At 46.5% G+C, this 21,829-nt stretch overlaps 1 protein-coding gene and 2 long non-coding RNA genes across 3 annotated transcripts in view; 1 reads left to right on the forward strand and 2 right to left on the reverse strand.

Moving 5' to 3' along the window:
* Window positions 1–2,880, reverse strand: part of ITGB8 (integrin subunit beta 8) — a 45,712-nt gene extending 42,832 nt beyond the window's left edge. Inside the window, exon 1 of the mRNA XM_081164556.1 lies at window positions 2,091–2,880. Coding sequence (XP_081020682.1) covers window positions 2,091–2,223 — 133 coding nt within the window. The 5' untranslated portion in view covers window positions 2,224–2,880. The remainder of the gene's footprint in view (window positions 1–2,090) is intronic.
* A 104-nt stretch (window positions 2,881–2,984) lies between these two features.
* On the forward strand, window positions 2,985–7,734 carry LOC308570228. Its single transcript, XR_014001007.1, has 3 exons — window positions 2,985–4,970; window positions 6,722–6,798; window positions 6,914–7,734. It is a non-coding gene; the product is annotated as an uncharacterized lncRNA (long non-coding RNA).
* Window positions 7,735–8,659: 925 nt separating this feature from the next.
* Window positions 8,660–20,676, reverse strand: LOC308570255. Its single transcript, XR_014001047.1, has 2 exons — window positions 20,543–20,676; window positions 8,660–9,250 (listed from the first exon to the last, which is right to left on the reverse strand). It is a non-coding gene; the product is annotated as an uncharacterized lncRNA (long non-coding RNA).
* Window positions 20,677–21,829: the final 1,153 nt, after the last annotated feature.

Here is a 21,829-nt window from a genome sequence, read left to right on the forward strand (position 1 = left end):
TCCCAGACTTGTGGTGGTGGGGTGTATGAGATCTCTAGAATGGGTGTTTGGGTTACCTGCAGTTCTTTATTTCCACAAGCTTTCTAATGTGCGGAATGCATTTCAATTCTTCTCTTGTCTTCTCGCTCGAAGAAATAGACCTAGCTAAAAGACAATGACTTGTCCAATACAACCTAGCGATTGTCATGGCTGCTCAACTTGAGTCCCCTTATGTCCAGAGACCCCATACTGTATCGTATTAATGCATTATGAAACAACGAGCAAAATTTAAGAGAGCGATGCAGGATTATCTTGGCCCTAGCAAGCAGAGCTACTAACAAATGTAACTTGGGTCATGCAGGTGTCCAGCACAATTTACAGAGTTTCCCAGCCTTGCTCTTGAAAGCCACAAGAGAGAGATCACGTGGGGTTACTTGTGCTTATGTGTAGGCTGGAGGTCAGAGAAATTGTTTTTAAAGATGTGCTTAAGGAAGGGAAAGGAACTAAGGGACTTGTTTGTAATTAGGCCACACTGTCTAAAATATTTGTGTGCATTACCAACCCTGGTCTGTGAATTGCTGAGATTTAACTTGCCTCTCTGACCTGCCTGACAACAAAATGCTGTGTAACATGAAAGCTTATGCATTCTTCTTAACAAAAAAACCCCCAATCCAATACAAATACCACCTACATATTTTCTATTTCTGTAGCTTAAACAGCAACAATTGTTTCTACAGAACTCCACCCAGCCTTTTATTGCAACTCTTCCTCCATTGTTATTATCATTTTTTATTATTATTTCAGGGAAGGGCAGAAAAAAATGAATACACACGCCTTATCTCTCAGAGATTTTGGCTCAGCAATGGGCTAAATGCATATAATGGAAAAATCTACCACACTTGTCCTGTTTACAGCTGCTTTGTTAGGCTTCACTCTGCAGAACAAGAGAATAACTGTACCTCTCCACTGAAAGGTTACTTCTCAGCATGTGCTATTTATTACAGGAGCAAAGAGGTGTCTGCATTGACCCTTTTGCCCAATTATTCTCTCTGGAGTGTCAGAAGAATCTGTTAAAGCAACAAAGAGTCATGCGACACCTTAAAAACTAACCAATTTTATCACAGCGTAAGCTTTTGTGGACTTTTGAGTTTACTTCATTAGATGTGTGAAGGATTATCTTCAGTTAGGTTTATATATACATGGGTGGAGAAAGAGAAAAAGTTGCAAACAGTGGAGTCAAGTGACAAAGGAGTGTAAAAAATACGGTCTGGGACAACTCAATTCAAATGAGTTGCGAAATAAGCATAACGACCATTCACAAGGGCGATCACTGGCAATAATACACTCATATTTGATTTTGCATGTTAATTTAGCACCTGTATTTGGATAGTTACACATGAAGAACATTAAACTGCATTCAACAAAGGGAAGGTCCACAGCTCAGTGTTACAGTGCATGCAAAAGGTGTTATCCCTGACATCTCCAAGTAGAGTTGGGTAAAGAATCCTGTCTAAAATCTGGAGAGCTACTGCCAGTCAGCGCAGACAGTACAGACAGTGATGGATCAATGGTCTGACTCAGTATAAGACAGCTTCCTATGTTCCTATGGCAGTGGAGCCAGATACACCTGAAGGATGTTGCAGCCACCTGACCCGCAAGCAGATGATCTGGATGCAATATTAAACATGGCTCGGAAGTTTTCATAAGAGCTGTTAGGGATGAAATGGTTATTCCCCCTCACTACTCAAAAATTACCTCCTGCGGAAACCCCAAAACCCAGAGTTGGGTGGAAATCTTTATTACACCCAAACCAGAGAACCTCCCCAACCCAGCCACTAAAAGTCACTTCCTACGTCTCCCTCTCCCCACATTTTTGTTTTTACTTCTGTCAAATAGCTTTCTAGGAGCAGAGTCCATCGAGTGACATGGACCCTGCCAAAGCTGCATCCTGGCCACTGAACTCCTCAGGGCTGAGGTGCCTCGATCTTAAAGATGCTTCGGTGCCAGGTAAGTGCGAAACCGGATCGCAGCCACCAGAGAGTCAGGTGCAGCATCATGGAGATGGCGCGAGTGCCTGTTCCGGAAGGGAATAGACCAAGACCCAAACTTACGGCTCTGGCCCCAGCCCGGCACAAGGGCAGCGAGCAGGCAGGCGAAGCCGAGGAGCGGGCCAGCACCTCGCGGGCGTTTCTGCAGGGCGGCGAGCCCAGCCGTCAGGGGACAACCCAAGAGCGGAGTCCACATCGCGCCAAGCGGGCGGCCCTTCGCCCCGCGCCCGGGGCCCGACCAAGCTCTCGCCTGCGGGGTTTGGACGAAGGGGGCGGCGGGAGAAGCAGCCGCCGCCGCCACCACCGCGCAGGTAAGGAGCCGAGGAGAAGCGACGACGGCAGCAGCAGGCGCAGCGCCGCCACATGTCAGGGCGAGCGCGGCGGCGCCCCCCCGTCAGCTGAGCCCGGTGCAGCCCGGCGAGGGCAGGAGAAGCGGCGCGCTGCTTGGCCGGAGAGCCTCTCCATCCGCCTCGGCCCCCCGGCCCGGCTCTCCCAGGGAGCCGCCGCCGCCGCCGCCGCGGCTCCTTCACAAAAGGCTTTTGTCTCGCTCCTGGCGCCCGGCTCCTTGGCAACGCGGGACAAGAAGCAACAGTTCCCAGCCGAGAGGGAAGAAGGGAAGGCTTGGAGGGCGGCGAAGCGGCCGAGGCGTCCGAGCAAAGCGTGCCGCCGCCGCCGCCGGGGCTTCCCGCGCCCAGGCCAGCCGAGCCCCTGTGGTAGCCGCGTTCCCCTCTGCCTGGCGGCGAAGCGTCAGTCTCGGCGGCGCGGGATGCTGCCAGGCAGGTTCCCGACGAGCGAGGGCGGGCGAAGGGGGTCGCGTGGGCGGGACGCGAGGGGCGGAGCGCGCGCAGCCTTCGCCCACACCGCGCTTTGTTTTGTCGCGCTCGGCATCGCCGGCTCCATTGTTCCCGGCGGGAATGCGCCTCCGGGGGCGGGGGCTCGGGGGGCGGACGAGGGGGGGGGCTCCTGAGGCTGAGCTCCGCCCCCTCCCCTCCCGCGCCGGGGCTTGACAGGCGGTCCACGTTTCCTTCGAGGTCAGCCGGACCCCGAAGCCGCTCAAAGTCCGGTGCGAGGATCCACGAGAGCCAGGAAGCACCGGCGGGGGATTGGGATTTAAGGGGGCAGCTCTGATTTCTGTTACGGTTCTGTGCAGGATTTGGGGAATATAAACAATGGGAGTTACTGCCTTCTTTTTCTTCTGCCGCTGCTCGAAATGACTTGTGCAGAAATTCGGTGGAGAGTGCTATGGTAAAACACGTAACACAGCTCTACCCGGCTCTGAAACTTGAGGACGTGTTGCCTCGATGCACGTGCAGTGTTGACGAAGCTGCACCTGTTGAATTCCTGCCTGTCGTGTCGCTGCTGAAGCTGCACCGAAAACAGGATAAGCTGCCAATTGGTGGGAACAGGCGGGAACTTCTTAGCAAGCAAGTCACAGAGCCTTCTTAACGCCACCACAAAAGCCCTTTCCCAGAACTGTGGAAGCAGCAGGGAGTGGTGGGAGAATCCTGAATGACTGCATTCTGCACCATGATATGAGGTGACCCTTCATATTAATAATTTGCAATTCCAAGGAAGAGCCTTGACGCAAACCGGTTCTGAAGCTGAGCCTTGGGGTGGGGCCTCAGTTGAACACACCGTATTCATTTGCTTGGCTTTGCCCTCTGCTCGGTTTCAGTTTTGCCTGTATGCTGCTCTGGATTCTGGCCCTGAAGCTGAGGCTGCAATCCTGATATAATTTACTTGACAGCGAGACACCCCCCCCCCCGCAAGCCTGGGATGTTCAAAATGAAGGTGACACTCAAACTCTCTGTGTTATTTTAGGGCAGGAAGAAATGAGAGGTATGAACATGGCACTCTGGTTAGGAATCTGTTTGGAGCAATTGTTTCATGTTGCTTCAGGGGAAGGCTAGCCCATATTCTTACATCACTCAAAGTCTTAATAGCATTTTTATAAGCCCAGGTCTGGGCTTATTTTAAAACAATGTGGACTATTCATCAAGCAGCACAATTGTTCATGCTACGATTGCAATTGTTTGAGACTTCGCTCCCTGTTGCTGGGAGAATGGAATGGAAAACAGTTGAATGTTCAGGGAGTGAGGAACCCACAACTCCTTGCTATCAGTTCCTCCCAGATGAATTTTGAAGCTGCCTCCCAGAGAATCAGATAATCATGCCCAGAGTTGCTTCCCAAAGATCTCAAGGTCTTTCTCAAGTCTTACTCAGTGACATAGCGTGGGTTACCAGCACCCGGGGCTGCGTGGATGGGGGTGAGTGTGAGGGAGAGAAACGGACAAAGAACGCATACACATTCAACTGCCTAACCGTGTCTGGATCACCTACGAGATTGCAGCCGTAGAGATAAGATAAGTAATTCTGTTTTCTGTAGAGGACACTTTCTGGTCGCACGGTGAAGTCGCTTTCAACAGAGCCCAGCAACGGACGCACACAGCTGTATTGAGGCAGTACTGGCTGTTGAAATTTTGCACCCCTAATAATTTTGTGCCTGGGGCAACCACCCTTGTGCCCCCCCTCCATGCCACGCCACTGCTGCTACTTGAGAAGACATTTCAATGGAGATTACTTGGATTGACCTGGATGTAGGGGTAAGGAACCTCCACTCCGCATGCCAAACGTGACCCACCAGATCTCCTTGTTTGGTCTGCCAGGTCTTTTTCTTAAACTACAGCTGCCTGCCCCTGTCTCTGATGTCATATATGCAGGGATGCCATGGACCTCTTGGCTCTGTCAGGATCTGGCGTGGTTTGGCAGCACCAAATGCAAGAAGAAAGGAAGGAGGAGGTACTGGGCTGGTAAACAGGCACCAAGGGATGGAGGGGGAGGTCTTCTTCTTGGGACTCCAGATGTCAAAGAAGGGGAAGCAGATCTGGCTTTCTGCCCCATCAAGCAGGTGAGATTGGATACACCAGCCAAGCTCATTGCCAGGTGGGTATCGGATTGTAGTCTTTATTCTAAACACAGGGTGCTGAAGTAAATCCCACTGAGCTCAATGGGGCCTTTATATAATGTGTTTTAAGTCAGGGATTGTGGTATGCAACATAGGCCACTTCTGGACTGTTGCTATTTTGTGGATGAGATTCAGTTGTATACTAGTAAATTCCATTTGCGTAATTAAAGCGGATTTTGCATTCTTGTACAAAATCCCCTGCTCTCAGCCCACACCAGTGGGATTTTGTGCAGTGAGTAGAGTGATAGGGAAAGGCAATGAAAAGCAATGGGACAACAGTTGTTTGACAGCAGTGGATGTTGCACAACCTCCCTGCAAACTTTGTGCAAACAAATGCTCAATAAGCAGATCATCTGGAAGCAATTTACAGTCCTTGTTTCCAGTGTCCTTGTAGTCATGTTGTTAAGTATTATAATTTGTAGATAAACAAATTAAGATTAGATCAAGGTAATTTCCAAAAGCACATCTGTTGATGGTCAAGTTCGCTTAGAAGTCATGCCCCCTTATCCAGTATATTACGTCATTCGCAGGCTGTCTATTGTTAGTCTATCGTCTAACAAATGAAGCTGCCTCAGACTATTTCTCAATCTAATCCATTATTGATTGGCACCAGCTCTCAGGCCAGGGTCTTTTTAAAAACCGGAGGTGCCACAGATTGAGCATAGCATCTTTTGCACAGAGAGCAGATGCTGTTCCTCCAAGCAGTGGCCCCTTCTCACATGATTTCAGAGAATTGTATGCAAGAATTTCCTGAGGTTGTGTGCATGTACAGTTCTTGTTGGTGGAAGCGTTTGGTCCACAGGCTGAACGAAACTCCGGGTGGTTTATAAGACTCCATGAAGCCTGTCTGGCAGTGTTAGCACCTGGGGTTAGCACATGTCAGGGATGGGGAAGCTTTTTTAGCCCATTCCCTTCTGGGCAAACTTTTCAGGACCACTGTGCCAGTGGTGGGAGGCACCAAAATAAATTGTGGGCAGAGCAATAAATACAAATGCTACTTTTGTCAGCAGGCCAGTTTCTGTACCAGTGGTGTAGCATGGGGGGCACTGGAGATTGCCCCAGGTGCAAAATTGTTTGGGGGCACAAAATTTCAACAGCCGGTGCTGCCTCAGTACAACTGAGTACCTCTGTTACTAGACTCTGTTGAACATGGCTTCTCCATGTGAACCAGGAAGTGACCTCTCCAGACGACAGAACGACTCTTCTTATCTCTATGGTCACGATCTTCTAGGTGATGCAGACACCATTAGGGAGTTGAATGCACATGCACACTCCGTCAGTTTCCACTCCAAGTAGCCCCAGGCACTGGCAAGCCATGCTATGCCATTGTTCTGCACACACTTACATGCCCCTCTCTGTCCTCCACCCACCCACATATCAGAGTTCAAGGACACCATCTAGCCAGGCAAAACCACTTGCGGATTGGGAATGGGGTGGTGATGGTGGCCTGGGAAGAGTCCAGGATTTGAGGTTCCCTGCTCCAATGTATAAAATGGCCACAAGATGATGTAAGAACAATAGCTGAAAGATAGATCCTTATGTACACTGTTGCCAGGTCCTCCCTACCCTCTTACACATGAAGGCAGCCTTTTCATAAAAGCTGGTAAATGGCCATGAACTCTTTTCCACCCACTTCAAGTGCATAATAAATCTTATCCCTTTGCTCTCCCTTTCATTTTCCAGAGTATGGTTCCGTTCTTCTAGTGATTTATTTTTTTTTTTATCCAAGGAAGCCTTCTCAGCAATGGGTGATGCATTCTCCTCGGTGAGTAATCCACCTCCTGCATATCGTTCTTTAATATTTCAGTAAGTGTTTGCTTTGGACTGTCTCAGATTAAGAATGAAAAAAGAAAGAAAGCACAAAACCCACGGAGCTGCCAGCCAACTGCTCTTCTGAGTTTCAGTTTTTCTGTTCTTTCAGTGACCAGTGAATACACAGAAGGACTCAAAGGTTACTTGTTGCAGCTGAGTAAGTGGAAAGTACCTTCAATTCAAGCCAAGGCAAGGTTAGGAAACTCCCCCCTCCCTGTTTCTTTTCAGGTATGTTATCTGACTAATCATTCACTGACATCACCCTTTACTAAGGGCATCACATTTTATTCAAGGGCAATGCTATTCTGTTTAGTTTCATGATGACAGAAATCTGGCGGCAACACGTCCAATCCCAAAACTGTTCACATTTTGCATAACCTCGAAATGCAAGGCTTATGCTTGGCTAGCCTTGGCCAACTTGGTGCCCTCCCAATGTTTGGACTACATAGCCCATCAGATGACAGAGGCTGATGGGTGTTGTAGTCCAAAACATTGGGAGAGCACCTGGTTGGCCAAGGCTGCTATTCGCCCTACATGCCATTTTGATTTACTGAATCGCACAACATTTTGAAAGGGCAGAATCATGAAGCTGAAACAAACAAAAACTTAGCAGCTGTAGGCCATTAGGGCCAGTGGGGTGCAATAGTTAGAGTGTTGGACTAGAACCTGAGAGAGCAGGGTTCGAATTCCCCACTCAGCCATGAATCTCACTGGGTGACCTTGCGTGGCAAGTACCCTCCCCCCTTGTGAAATGAAGACACCAGACACATTATTTAAGGTTAATGGGCGTAAAAGGCCACAACTTTATTGATTACAGGAATTGAAAGGTATTGGCTTTAGGCATTGGCTCCTATCGACTACCCGGCATGGTGACTGGGAAGGGTTAACCACCAGCCAGGGGAGTCCTGTTGAAGTACGCCAACTAGGATCCCCCGGCAGTGGCGTAGTGTGGGTTGTCAGCACCCGGGGCAAGGCAAGTAATTTGCGCCCTCTAACCCGTGGATTTGCGCCCCCTAACCCGTGGATTTGCGCCCCCTAACCCGTGGATTTGCGCCCCCTAACCCGTGGATTTGCGCCCCCTAACCCTAACCCCAGATGTTGCGCCCGGTGCGGCCGGCCCCCCCTGCACCCCCCACGCTATGCCACTGTCCCCCAGGTGTCACCGCTCGGGGGCGTGCCTTAGGCCCTCACCTCCCTAGGTCTCGGACAGGGCAACACCCCCGGAGTCCTCTACCGGACTACCCCTTTTCATTTGGGGGAAGGAGATGGCGCTTCCTTCCCCCCTTTCATTTGCATAACAATAACCCCTGCCGATGCCTAACCGCCAATACCGATAAAGTTGTGACATTTGCTGCGAGGTAGGCGGAAAAAACCAAAGGCTAGAAATTTGCCAAATGGAAAAATTCCTACCAGGCCCCTTGCGGCGACCAACCGAAGTCCATAGCAAGGTCAACCCTAGCTAAACCTAAGCCCTAGCCAGGCCAACCTAAGCTCAACTTAAGGGAGGGTGAGATGGGAAAACCTAAGCAGCTGGAACGGGAAGAGAGGGCGGTCCCCGGGTGCGCCAGGCTTAAATGTCTTAGGCCACGCCTACCCGGCCTGCCGGTTGGCTGGCTGGGTCGGAGGCACGCCCGAGGATTACCCTGCTCTTGCGGGGGCTGAGAGCCAGCCCCCACATGCGTGGGGAGGGGCTGGGCCCACAACCCCACCTCCTCTCCAGCTCGGAAGTGGCTTTCTTAGCCTAACCTACCTCACAGGGTGGTTGTGAGGATGAAATGGGGAGGAGAGCTGTGTACACCAACTTTGAGATCCTTGGAAGATAAAAAGGGGTATATAAATGTACTAGTACTAATAATAATATTTAAAGACCTTTTTATTAATAAGTTTTTACATCACATTTAAGGTACATAAAAGTAAACAGAACAATAACAACAAAACAAACAAGTATTTTTAAATCAATGGCAAGCAGGTTCTGTATCTATGTCAAATATAGTCCATAATTTTCCAGTCGTGTGTGGGATGTGGGTGTGAAGAATGCCCTCAGATTTAGTTACATGTTCAATAAATTTATACCATATGGCGTAATATTCATCTGTTTCCAGACCATTTATTTGAGCCTTTTACTTTAAAGGTAAGCTGTGAGGGAGATCTGGCTGCGACATCTTTCACCTCATTGATCGCCAGGGTTGATTAGGCTGATCTGGCAGCTAGGTGGATGTCCCCTTCCTCCCTCACCTGCGTCCCTCCTGAAGCTGCGTGCTCGGTGGACAGCAATCCCACATTGAAGGAGTGTACTGTTCTTTGGTCAAGGGTATGCAATAGCTGCACTCCCCTGTTAGGACCTCCAAACCAGCTCAAGGTCCCTTTGTAGGAGAACGTTGGGTAGTGAAGCTTCCAAGACTCCTGACACATCCAAGTAAGACGCTGCATGTGCCAGTTTGCCATTCTTTAAGAAGAAGAAGAAAAGGTAAGATTTTCCATCAGAGCAATTTGCCACATTTCCTTATAGTCATACTTCGGGTTACAGATGCTTCAGGTTGCGTTTTTTTGGGTTATGGACCCGCCAAAACCCGGAAGTACTGCAACGGGTTACTTCCGGGTTTGGGGGGTCGCGCATGCGCAGAAGCGCTAAATCGTGCTTTGCACATAAGCGCCAAATCGCAACCCGCGTGTGCGCAGACGTGCTGCTGCGGGTAGCAAACGTGCATCCCGCACAGATCACGTCCACAACCCGAGCGTCCACTGTACCACAGACTCAGCAGGTTGGAGTGTGGCTGCTTTTAGAAACTGGTGATTATTAATCTAGCTGCCGCAATAAAGAAAAGTATTAGCTCTTTAAAAAGATATCTTAGTCGGCAGTGGTGTAGCTACATGGTTGCAGCCCCCCGAGCGGAGAACAGGCGAGGGCGTGGCAGCACACATCCCAGGGGCATGGTGTGTGTCCGGGGGGGGGGGCAACCGCGATGGCACCCTTTCCCCGAATGGCACCCAGTGCAGGCTGCTTCCCCCGCCCCCACCTTTGTCCGCCAGTGTCAATCGGTAGAACATAAGATTCTTAATCTCAGGGTTGTGGGTTTGAGCCCCACATTGGTAAAAATAATAATCCTGCATTGCAAAGGGGGTTGGACTAGATGACCCTTGTGGTCCCTTCCGACTCTACCATTCTATGATTCTACAAATATTTTGAAAATTATCAAAAATAGACAACAATGCCAATTGAGGGCTCACTTGTATATTTTGGCCAGTTGTTTGGTTTATTTCATTAAAAAACCTCTGACCAGCATTTACGGCCAGGGCTCTGCTTGCTCAAAAATGGAAAGATGACAAAACACCGACCAAAGAGGACTAGCAAACCAAGATGATGGAATATGCAGAAATGGCGAAACTTACAGGAAGATTAAGAAATAAAGACAGTAGAGACTTTAAAAGAAGTCTGGGAATTACATATGTTGTATCTACAGAAATACTGTAAAGAAACAGACTAAGTAAACACATAAACCACTAAACACGTGTAAACATGTACAACCACAAAAATCAATGTAACAGATAAGGAACAATGTTTTGAATATAATTAAGTATAAGAAGTACTTAAACTTTTAAGTTTAAAAGTGATTTAAAACGATAAGAATGGGAATGTTTTTAGATAAAAGAATATGAAGTTAAGATATAACAATGTAAGCAGATGGACTATATTTACCAAAAAAAAACCATAAAGGGGAAGTTGAGGGGGGGGGAGAATGGGTGTGTGGGTTTTTGTCTTTTTTATCAATTATGTAGATTATGAGAATTTTAAATTGTATAAATCAATAAAATTAAAAAACAAACAAATCACTGACCAGCATTTGAATGTTTCCTTGCATGACCAATTGTAAAATGTACCAATTCAACCACAATTTCTCCATCATCGGGGGGGGGGGGCTGTTAAGGATGCATTATTTCTATTCAATTTTTATAAAATCCTGTTATAGTTTTAATTGAAGATTTTTTTTTATTACAGCTTTTGAACAATTCAATTAAAGTAACCAGCAGCCAAAACATGAAAATGAAAAGGGAGATATGAGTTATTTTGACAAGATAAACCAGGGATGGGGCTGCTCATGGGTCACTTTGGGGGGGGGGGGACGGGACATGCCAGTTTTGATTGGGGACAGAGGCGCCAAGCAGAGCAATGGATGCCGCTCTTGCTTTTGTAAAGTACCATACATTCCACCAATGCAAAAGTAAAAGGTTTCAACCCCCGCCCCCATTTCTTCACCCTCGATACAGGCAAGCGAGAGACATTATCACAATTCAAGGAAAGATTCCAGCCAAACCAAAGTGTATGAGGGGGGTGCAGTCAGGACTGGTGAGGGTGGGGCCTAAGGATAGGGGTGGGGCCTAAGTAAGTCCCAGAGGCTACACTGAGTCCCCACTGTTAGTTAAATTAATAAATATAATGTACTACTGGCTTATTTATTACATCTTAATCTAGATGCATTTCTCTCTGAGTGCCTCACCAGGGGACACCTATGATGTCTTTGGAAAACTAGCTCAAAAGGAGCTACCGACCCCTGCAATAACCATAGATAATTTCTATTATTTGTTTTAGCAGCAAGGGCCTTCTATGACCTGTTTCAAACTATACCATTGCTGCTGCTGCTTATTTTTATTGTAAACTGCCTGAGGGCCTTTTGGAAAGGTGGGATAGAACTCTACAAAATAAACAAAAACCACATAATTTTTGTTTCAGGATAGAAAGCTGCTCTTTTTTTCTGCACATATATGTGCAGAGAGAACCCCCCTCTCTCTCTAATTTCAAGTGGAAGAGCTGCCATCTGGCCTGCCTTTAAAAATATACTCTGGCCCCCATCCAAAGAAAGTTAGTCATGCTTAAATCCCATTGAAACCACTGGGAGAAGATATTTGCAGCTAACTTGAATCCCATCACTCTCAATAGAGCTCTCCACCCGCTTTTTCCAGCTCTGATGTTTGCTCTCTATTCTTCCATCATCCCACCCTGGCATTAAGGTAAGTTTAAAGACATTTAGTTTGCCTTCAGCAGAAGCTTGCTTTGGATTGCCAAGGTGCCACAAAGTGCTTCAGGGGTCCCTGCTTGGACTCGCTTCATTGTACAGATCCTGCTTCACCTCCAAGAAGCCGAAAATCCCTCTGAGATGCAGTATTCCACTTCTCCTCAGCAGCTGAGATTCATCCAAACGTAATGCACACTCCCGGCAAATATTCTCATAACTGAAGACCACCAACCCCAGTATTTTATTTTATTTTTTTAAAACTCTACACAGGTATATTATGTAAGAATGTAATCAACATGATTACATTATGATTGCAAGATGCAATGATTGCATTTATCACCATGTTACTATCTGGAATAGTTCATCATTGAAAATAGTTCAGTTCTACATACTGCACACTATTCTGCCCACACATGTTTATCATCACTGGGCCATGGCAGCAGGTAGATCTTTGAACTATATCTCTACATACAGTAAAAGTACTGCATTTCCTCCTTGTGGTTTTAGCACCTTTTCAACTCAAAATTCAGAACAGGCCTTTGTAAGTTGCACTTCTGGAGTTTTACATGTGAAGCAGCTGCATATGATATTATTATTGGCAATAGTATGGTGGGTAGGAGAAGGAACAGGCCACAGTGATGTCTTGAGCCCCCTTGCCTAATACAAGGCTGGATTACATAACCAGCAAACCTTATATATGATCCTGTTAGATTTACATGTGTTTTAGTTTATGGATATTTTTATACCTGGGACGCGGGTGGCACTGTGGGTTAGACCAGTGTTCCCCAACCTTGGGCCTCCAGCTGTTTTTGGACTACAACTCCCATCATCCCTCGCTAGCAAGACCAGTGGTGAAGGATGATGGGAATTGTAGTCCAAAAACAGCTGGAGGCCCAAGGCTGGGGAACACTGGGTTAGACCACAGAGCCTAGGACTTGCTGATCAGAAGGTCGGCGGTTTGAATCCCTGCGACGGGGTGAGCTTCCGTTGCTCGGTCCCTGCTCCTGCCAACCTAGCAGTTCGCAAGCATGTCAAAATGCAAGTAGATAAATAGGTACCGCTCCGGCGGGAAGGTAAATGGCGTTTCCGTGCGCTGCTCTGGTTAGCCAGAAGCGGATTAGTCATGGCAATAAAGCGAGATGAGCACCGCAACCCCAGAATTGGTCACGACTGGACCAAATGGTCAGGGGTCCCTTTACCTTTACCTATATTTATACCTATGACAGATTCATGTTGACACACCTTATTAGAGAAGCATAGAATTGTACGGTTGGAAAGGACTACAACTACTAGCCCAACTCCCTGTAATGTAGGAATCTTTTGCCCATGGGTCTCAAACCCATGACCCTACGATTAAGAGTCTCATGCTCTACCAACTGTACAGGTTTAACATCAGATTTAAATTGCATCCACATCTCTTCCCCACCCATACTTTTCAGATTTGCCCTCCATTCCTTTAATTCTGTTCCTCTTACCAGTCTTCTCCATTTGATTTCCTATTGAGGTGCAATAGCTGCTTGAGCTGCTGCAGTTACCAATACTGTTCTGAGCCAGGCAAAAGGAAGAGAGCGCGATCTGTGTCTGTCCCTTCCTAAGTAACCCCCCTGCTCAGCCCCACACGGCCTACAAGAGGGTACATGGCTTGTACCAGCCAGTGCAGCTCCCAGGAGACCTCTGGCAGGGCAGCAAGCTCGAGGGCATTAGCGCTGCCTTGTTAAATTGTCTCTGAGCTTTACAATCAGATTGAAAGCAGCATGGGCAGAGATAACCTACTTTTAAAACAAGGGACAGTGGAGGAAAAAGTATACAGGAGCAGAAAGGAATAGAAAGTCTAGGATTAGTGGAGCTAGAACAAACCTAAGGGAAGGATAAGAGAGAGAGAGCAGAGAATGACACTTCTCCAGTTATCTAGTTATTTCATAGCATGATTTAGATATAGTTTCATCATTGTGCACAGTACTTTACGGAGCACAATGGACTAGTCCCTGCCTGGAAGAGCTTAGTGTCTATAACATTGAGCACAGAAGAAAAACAGAGGAAAAGGAGGGAAGTGGAGGCAGGGGGAAGCAGGGAAGCAATATGTGGTTCTTTCAGTTATATGCGTTAAGGCTTAGGGATTTAGAGGGCCTGAGACTCAAAGGTGTTGTGTCATAGGCAGTGTTTTTTTTTGGGGGGGGGGGAATGCAGGGGTACGAATACCCCTAAACATTTTGTGAATATTTGTGTTTTTGTCCATTTACTGTATTTATTTTCCCCGATTTGAACTATAAAATGGTGATTTTCCCGAGTCAAAATGAGAATACCCCTAAAAAATTTTTTAAAGGAAAAAAGCACTGGTCATAGGTGTCACCAAAAAGGTGAATTTGGAGGAGGGATTGTAAGTAAGGGTGGCACCACACAGGTGTTACTTTGTTTGGATATGGGAAGGTACTGTTGCTACTTCCACACCATCATTTCCATCCCATTGTCGTTTGCCTAACACCTACCATATAACACCACATAACACATAACAGACCACATAACACCGGTCTTGAAAGACCTACATTGGCTCCCAGTATGTTTCCGAGCACAATTCAAAGTGTTGGTGCTGATCTTTAAAGCCCTAAATGGCCTCGGTCCAGTATATCTGAAGGAGCGTCTCCACCCCCATCATTCTACCTGGACACTGAGGTCCAGCGAGAAGCCTAATTACAGGGAACCAGGCAGAGGGCCTTCTCGGTAGTGGCACCCGCCCTGTGGAACGCCCTCCCACCAGATGTCAAAGAGAACAAATACTACGAAACTTTTAGAAGACATCTGAAGGCAGCCCTGTTTAGGGAAGCTTTTAATGTTTGATGTATTACTGTATTTTAATATTTGGTTGGAAGCCTCCCAGAGTGGCTGGGGAAGCCCAGCCAGATGGGCAGGGTATAAATTATTATTATTATTATTATTATTATTACATACTTGGTGCCTGTAAGGTGCTCTCATTATGTAAAAGGTAAAGGTAAAGGACCCCTGGACAGTTCAGTCAAAGGTGACTATGGGGTGTGGCACTCATCTACAGGTAGCATGACAGCATCCCTTGGTAGATTGCCTCAAGGTGTACCCAGTTCTTCAGGTTTCTGAGCAATTTTAATAGGAGGACATTGTAAGATCCTCATTGGCATATGGCTCAAACTGGAGTTGGTGGCCTGGATTGCTCCCGTTGTTGTGGAAATAGTGGTGTTTTATATGGAGCTTAATATCACTCATCCTTTTTAGTGGGGCTACTTTTGCTTCATCCAAGTATGTCCACAGGGAACTCCATCCCTGAGTCAAACGCGACATTTTCCCAAATTGGGATAACAGGAAGGCAGTGCGGTATTTACGGGGGTGGAAAGAATCGAAACGTCCTTCATCCCTTGGTAGTTGATGTCTGGCTGAGCTAATTTACGTCCACAGCTTTTAATACAAATGATTCTGAAACAATTTTGATCAAGGGAAAGTACAAAATGTTCTGATGGGTAGTGGAAGAGAGATAAGGAATCCTTTGCTGACTCCTCTGCATCAACAGCCATTTGAAATCTCACACACTACAAAAGAGGAAAATGAAATCTTTTAAGGCCACTAGTTTGCAGTTGGCAAATGCCTTAGATAGATATGGCTTCAGTATGGGAAAATTGCATGTGGATCATGTACTCAGTCGTGTGTGGTGAATGCATATGCATCTGTGCATGTTCTAGGGTGGTAAAAATAAAAAGAGATAGTGAAATGCTATAAGGGATCTTTCCCAACTGGGGGAGTGCAAATTAAAATGCAATTGAATGTAAGCAAAGGTAATGTGATGCACCACTGGGGCAATCATCATCATCATCATAATCCAGGAAGAGGATCTTGGGGTCATGAAGCACAGCTTGGTGAAAATACTGTGCAGCTGTTGTGAAAACAATGAATTCCACATTGGGGGATCGTTAGGAAGAGAAGCAGAAATAAAACTACCAATACCATAACACCTTTCTACCAATCTATGCTGTTGCCACTCATAGGATGCTGCTGTATACTGAGTCGGACCACTGATCAATCTAGAGCAGTCTTGTCTGCACTGACTGGGCAGCAGCATGCCAGCTGTCAGGAAGGATTCTTTCCCTAACTGGAGATGCCAGGAATCAAACATACAAAGAATGTGCTTTACCACTGAGCCACAGAAGTGCAAAGGTTACGACATTTGGCATACTGTTTACAGTTTCAATCGCCACATCTCGAAAATGGTATTTCAGAGGTGGAAGAAGGGCTGGAGCAACTCTCCTGTGAGGAAAAACTATAATGGCTGAGGCTCTTTAGCTTGGAAAAAAAGGGTGAGTGATGGCAGACATAATAGAGGTTTATAAAATTATTCACGGGTGGAGAAATTGGATAGGAAGATTCATCCCTCCAGCATTTCATAATACTAGAACATTGGGTCATCCATTGAAGCTGAATGGTGGGATATTCAGGAGAGGAAAAAGTATTGCTTCACACAACACATAGTTAAACTATACAAGATGTAAGAATGCTTTATATGGAGAGCAGACAAATTCATGAAGGGCAAAGGTCATGATTGCTGGTGTTATGAGTGTTTGGAAGGGGCTAGATCCCCCTAAATGTGTTATGAGTTTATAAATTGGAGATCCCCGCCCCCAATCCTTTGATTTAATAAATGATAGGAATAAATCAATGTTTGGAGTATTAAGGAAAGCTGCCAGACGCTGAATCTAGCAGTGACATAAATACAGGCCAAACCTGGTTTCTGGGCTCAGGATGTCACCTGGGAGAAGATGGGGCATCAGCAACAAACAGGGAACAGAGTACTCGGTCATTAAGAATGATTGGCAATGCAAACACTCCAGCTCTGAGTGAAAAGCAGAGGCAAAGGCCAATGGCAGCAGACAAAGGCCAGGCTTTGGGTTTGCACTTTGAATGACATAGCCTGGGGGGAGGGCCTTAGAGTCAGTTAGCAGTGGGAAGGAAGGGCAGAACTCCATGGAAGCTGGGGAGGACAAGCTGGAACTAGACACAGAAAGTGTCTTTTTGCTGTCCTTTGAATCCAATTCTTCCCTTAAGGAGGAAGCCAGACCCTCATAGGATGTGAATGCTGGAAATTCCTCCATTGTAGACTCAGGTTGTATACATGTGTAAATGAACCATATACTATAAAGACAATACAGTCTCCACTGTGCCTAATTTCTGAAGGAAACATGAAACCTGGGTAAGCACCTGGAACCCGTGGAATCTCACATCACTCTGAGATAGGGGTGTGTATAACAATATATCATGTCCAGCATCAGAGGCATTAAGCATCTGAATAGAATTGCTGGGAAACAGAAGTGGGAGAGTGCTATTCTTTGGGCTTCTGATAGGCACCTGATCGGTCACTGTGAGGAAAAGAATTCTGGACAAGGTATTTGGATGCATTCAGCATGGCTCTTCCTACTTCTGAGATGCTGTCATAGTGTACATACCATTTCATGACAGCGCATCTTAGAAGTTTGCTGCAAGGTACTAAATTTTTCTGGTACCACCAGGCAACTGGTGGTGCACGAAGATGAAACAGACACACTGTGCTTTCATAAAAGTAACTGTATACAGTTGTACCTTGGAAGTTGAACAGAATCTGTTCTGGAAGTCCGTTCAACTTCCAAAACATTTGGAAACCAAAGCGTGGCTTCTGGTTGGCTGCAAGAAGCTCCCTCCGTGAATCGGAAGGCACAGAAGTCCCGTCGGATGTTCAGCTTCCAAAAATAGTTCACAAACCGGAACACTCACTTCCGAGGTTGCAGTGTTCGGGAGGCAAAACGTTTGAGAACTACGCTGTTCGAAAACCAAGGTATCATAATATTTGTAGGCTACATACGTGCCCCCTCCCAGCAAAGTTATTATCTATGAAAGACATTTGTGTGTGTGAAATAGTCTGCATTGGCACGATGATGCAAGGATTGTATCTACATAGGGCACCACTATTATATGTGTTAACTCCCAGTGTGTTGCTGTTTATGTTTTCATTATCCTAATTTTGAATCTGTTGCTACAAGGCCAGAACATCTGCAGATGGGAAGGCTCAGGCATATGTACGTAGTATGACCACCTCTCACTTGCAGTAAAGAGGATGGATGTTTCTTGTAAAGACAGGAGGTGAAATCATCTTGAACAAAATGTGATATCTATTTTTCAACAGGAGGGTATCCTTTCATAGTGACACTTAAAACCTTTAGGTGGCAGCCAAGGGCTATCGTTTTAACTTCCACATGCACTTTAATGCTCATGTTTTCAAAATGGACCTGCATTCAAAGGAGCCAGCAACTAACGATATACTTGTAAAATTGATTACTTTGTTATCCACGAAAGATACTCAAGACAGCAAGATAGTTAAGAAGGAAGGTGCAATCCATAAACATTTTCTGCTGGGCTGAAGTTGCCTTGTCCTGTCAGTCGCTATATAAAGCAGTGTAGAAAGCAAAGCCCTGACAAACCCCAGACACGGCTTTTGGAAACCGCATGGCCCAGCTATTATGTAGCAACCTCTGATTGGCTGAAACAGTAGCAACAATTAACAGGCTTGTCATGGACTTGCCGTTGTTCCCACTACAGTGGTACCCCGGGTTACAAACACTTCAGGTTACAGACTCCGCTAACTCAGAAGTAGTACCTCGGGTTAAGAACTTTACCTCAGGATGAGAACAGAAATCGTGCGGTGGCAGCGGGAGGCCCCATTAGCTAAAGCGGTACCTCAGGTTAAGAACGGTTTCAGGTTAAGAACGGACCTCCGGAACGAATTAAGCCCGTAACCAGAGGTACCACTGTATTGGCTGAGCTCACAATGGTTTCCTTCTATGATGTAGAAAAAGAAAAAGAAAACACCCTCTCTTTGTTGCTCCTCTCCCTCCCCTCATTCCAACATCCCAATTCATAAAATAAACATTTGAAAAAAAAAGAAAACAACAACAACAACTTGCCAGAAATTAAGAGAATGGATGGAAGACTGATGAAAGCACTTCCTTTGTCGAAACCTGGCCTTCCCCCAATCTCAGTGGGCTGGGAGGAACAGAGAGACAGCCAATAGCCAAAGCATCTAATACGAAGTGACAGGAAGTACAAGAGACTACTTCACACAGCCCACAGTTTAAACTGTGAAGTGTGGTTACGGCAAGATGCAGCCATGCCCATAAACTTGGCACTGGCGAGGAAGAGGGGAGTGGGGGAGCGCACTGCCCCTGGCACCACGATCCTGGTGGGGTGCCATCATGGCTGCCATCGCGGCTGCCCCCCCCACGCTGGGCGCCACGCCCCCACAGGCAGTGCACCACGCCCCCGGGACGTGCACCAGCCATGCCCCCACCTGCTCTTTGCCCCTGGTGCCAGAGTATGAAGCTCTGCCACTGAAACTTGGGTGGCTTTCAAAGAGGGAAAGAAAAAGAGGCTATGCCTGTTGGTGGCTACCAGCCACAATGGCTATGTTCTAGCTCCACAGTTGGAGGCAGCAGGGGGCTGAATGCCAGTTAGGAAAGCGCTCTTGGGCTCAGGTCCTTGCAGGCTTCCCAGAGGCATCTGGTAATAATAATAATAATAATAATAATAATAATAATAATAATAATAATAATAATAATTATTATTATTTATTATTTGTACCCCGCCCATCTGGCTGGGTTTCCCCAGCCACTCTGGGCGGCTTCCATAGAAACAAAAAATACAGTAAAATATCACAGATTAAAAGCTTCCCTGGTTGAGCTTCATTAACATGTGACCCCAAAATTCTGGTTCCCCCCAAAAAACTGATGCCCAGGTTTAGTGCTAGTTTGGTGCTGTTTTGTGCCGTGAACATGTTTTGTGCCACCGCCACCCCAAACCGAGTAATTGACAAAGCAAATCAGGGTCATAAGTAAATGGCCAAAAATCCAACCTTGTCCGATTGACTCCATACAGGTGCCAAAGTGGTATGCTGGTTTGGTGTCATTTTGTGCCTTAAACCCTGGTTGGCTAAGTCCCCTTAGCTTAAGTCCCTGCTTAGCCAACTTAACTCCCCATTTAGCCAGCCTTAGCTAGCTAACGCGCCCACGTAGCCCACTTAAGTTCCCACTTAAGTGCTCACTTATGGCCCCTGGGTTGAGTGTTAATTACTCAGTTTGGGGGATGGCACAGAAAGTGGGGCTTGTGGCACAAAATGGCACCAAACTGGCCCATCATTTTGGTACTGGTTTGGAGCCAATCGGACAAGGTTGGGTTTGGGTAGATTTACTTGTGACCCGGTTTTGAGTGACAATTACTCAGTTTGGGCGCCAACACAAAACATAGTTTGCGGCACAAAACTAGCACCAGATTTTTTGGTGGTGGTGGGACCTGGAATTTCTCTGTTAGAGAACAGGAGGACTGGAAGAGCCTTTCATTTGATCCAGGAAGGCACTTATTACGCTATTATGCAACAGCACTCTGGCTTATTGGAGAGATCAGTCCACGTGTTTGTTTGTTTTTAAAATCATTTCATGCCCATATCTTCATTTCTCTCAGATCATGTAACTTACAATTATGCGATCAGCAATGACATATCTTGCCACCTCCATAAGCAGAGAATATAGAAGTGTATACAGAGGGCTTCATAGGTTCAGCATGTGGGAATTAGACTCTAGTTCCCATTTGCAGATATAGATGGGAATATGCGTTTGACCCTTTAATTAGTCCCCCCCCCAAAAAAACTAAATTTAGAATGATGAATAACTTTTCATTAGTGTACTTACAGTTGCAGATTAAATATACAATGCAGGTTGGTGTTTCTTAAGTTGCTAAAGGCATCTTACCTAGATTATACTGTTACAGACGAATTAACTTTGAGGCAGGCAGCACCACAACATAACATACCTGCTGTTCCAACTACTAAGACTATACTACGAACTGAACCAACGGAAATACCTGCCATAACTGCCTCAGGCGCATGACATCACAGAGTTCTACTGCTCTTGCAATTACAGTGATACCTCAGGTTAAGTACTTAATTTGTTCCGGAGGTCCATTCTTAACCTGAAACTGTTCTTAACCTGAAGCACCACTTTAGCTAATGGGGCCTCCTGCTGCTGCCGTGCCGCTGGAGCCCGATTTCTGTTCTTATCCTGAAGCAAAGTTCTTAACCTGAAGCACTATTTCTGGGTTAGCGGTGTAACCTGAAGCGTACGTAACCTGAAGCGTATGTCACCCAAGGTACCACTGTAACCCTTTGCATGTGCATTTTGGATGCTAACATCCCCCCACAAAAAACCCATATAAAATATAATGTTGGTAGGCAAGCTTTAGCCCTTTTCAGGTGTTCATAAATGAACATGCAGAGGGGCATCTGGGGCATTAATATAACACCATTCAGAGACTCAGATATGGCTTAAATAAACATACGGTGGTACCTCGGGTTAAGTACTTAATTCGTTCCGGAGGTCCGTACTTAACCTGAAATTGTTCTTAATCTGAAGCACCACTTTAGCTAATGGGGCCTCCTGCTGCCGCTGTGTTGCTGCTACACGATTTCTGTTCTCATCCTGAAGCAAAGTTCTTAACCTGAAGCACTATTTCTGGGTTAGCGGAGTCTGTAACCTGAAGTGTATGTAACCTGAAGCATATGTAACCCGAGGTACCATTGTATATGGGCTCTTCCCTAAACACTGTTCCAGTTGATGTCCATGGGTTGGAGGCAGACTGTCTACAGCAAGGAAGCATCCTGTTATCTGAGACTGGATGGATGGCAAGGAGTGGCAAGAGGAACTAGCTGGTGAACCCCCTAGGGAAGCCTCAGAGGAGGAAGGCTCAGAGCCTGGTGGGACATTGAATACAGGTCAGAGCTCAGCTCCGTGGCACCTCTTAGGTGGGCACTGTTGCCATTCTAGAAAATGAGCACTGAGTAAACCCCTTGAAATTAATGGGCCTGGCTGAGTTGGGTCCATTAATTTCAGTGGGTCTACAACCCTTTGTGTCCTGTTTCACTTTCCTTTACCAACATTCTCCTTTCTTGCCATGAGTTCCATTATTAACTGTCTTGTAGT

The sequence above is a fragment of the Podarcis bocagei genome (assembly GCF_964188305.1).
Source record: "Podarcis bocagei genome assembly, chromosome: 12".
In the NCBI taxonomy this organism is placed as follows: Eukaryota; Metazoa; Chordata; class Lepidosauria; order Squamata; family Lacertidae; genus Podarcis; species Podarcis bocagei.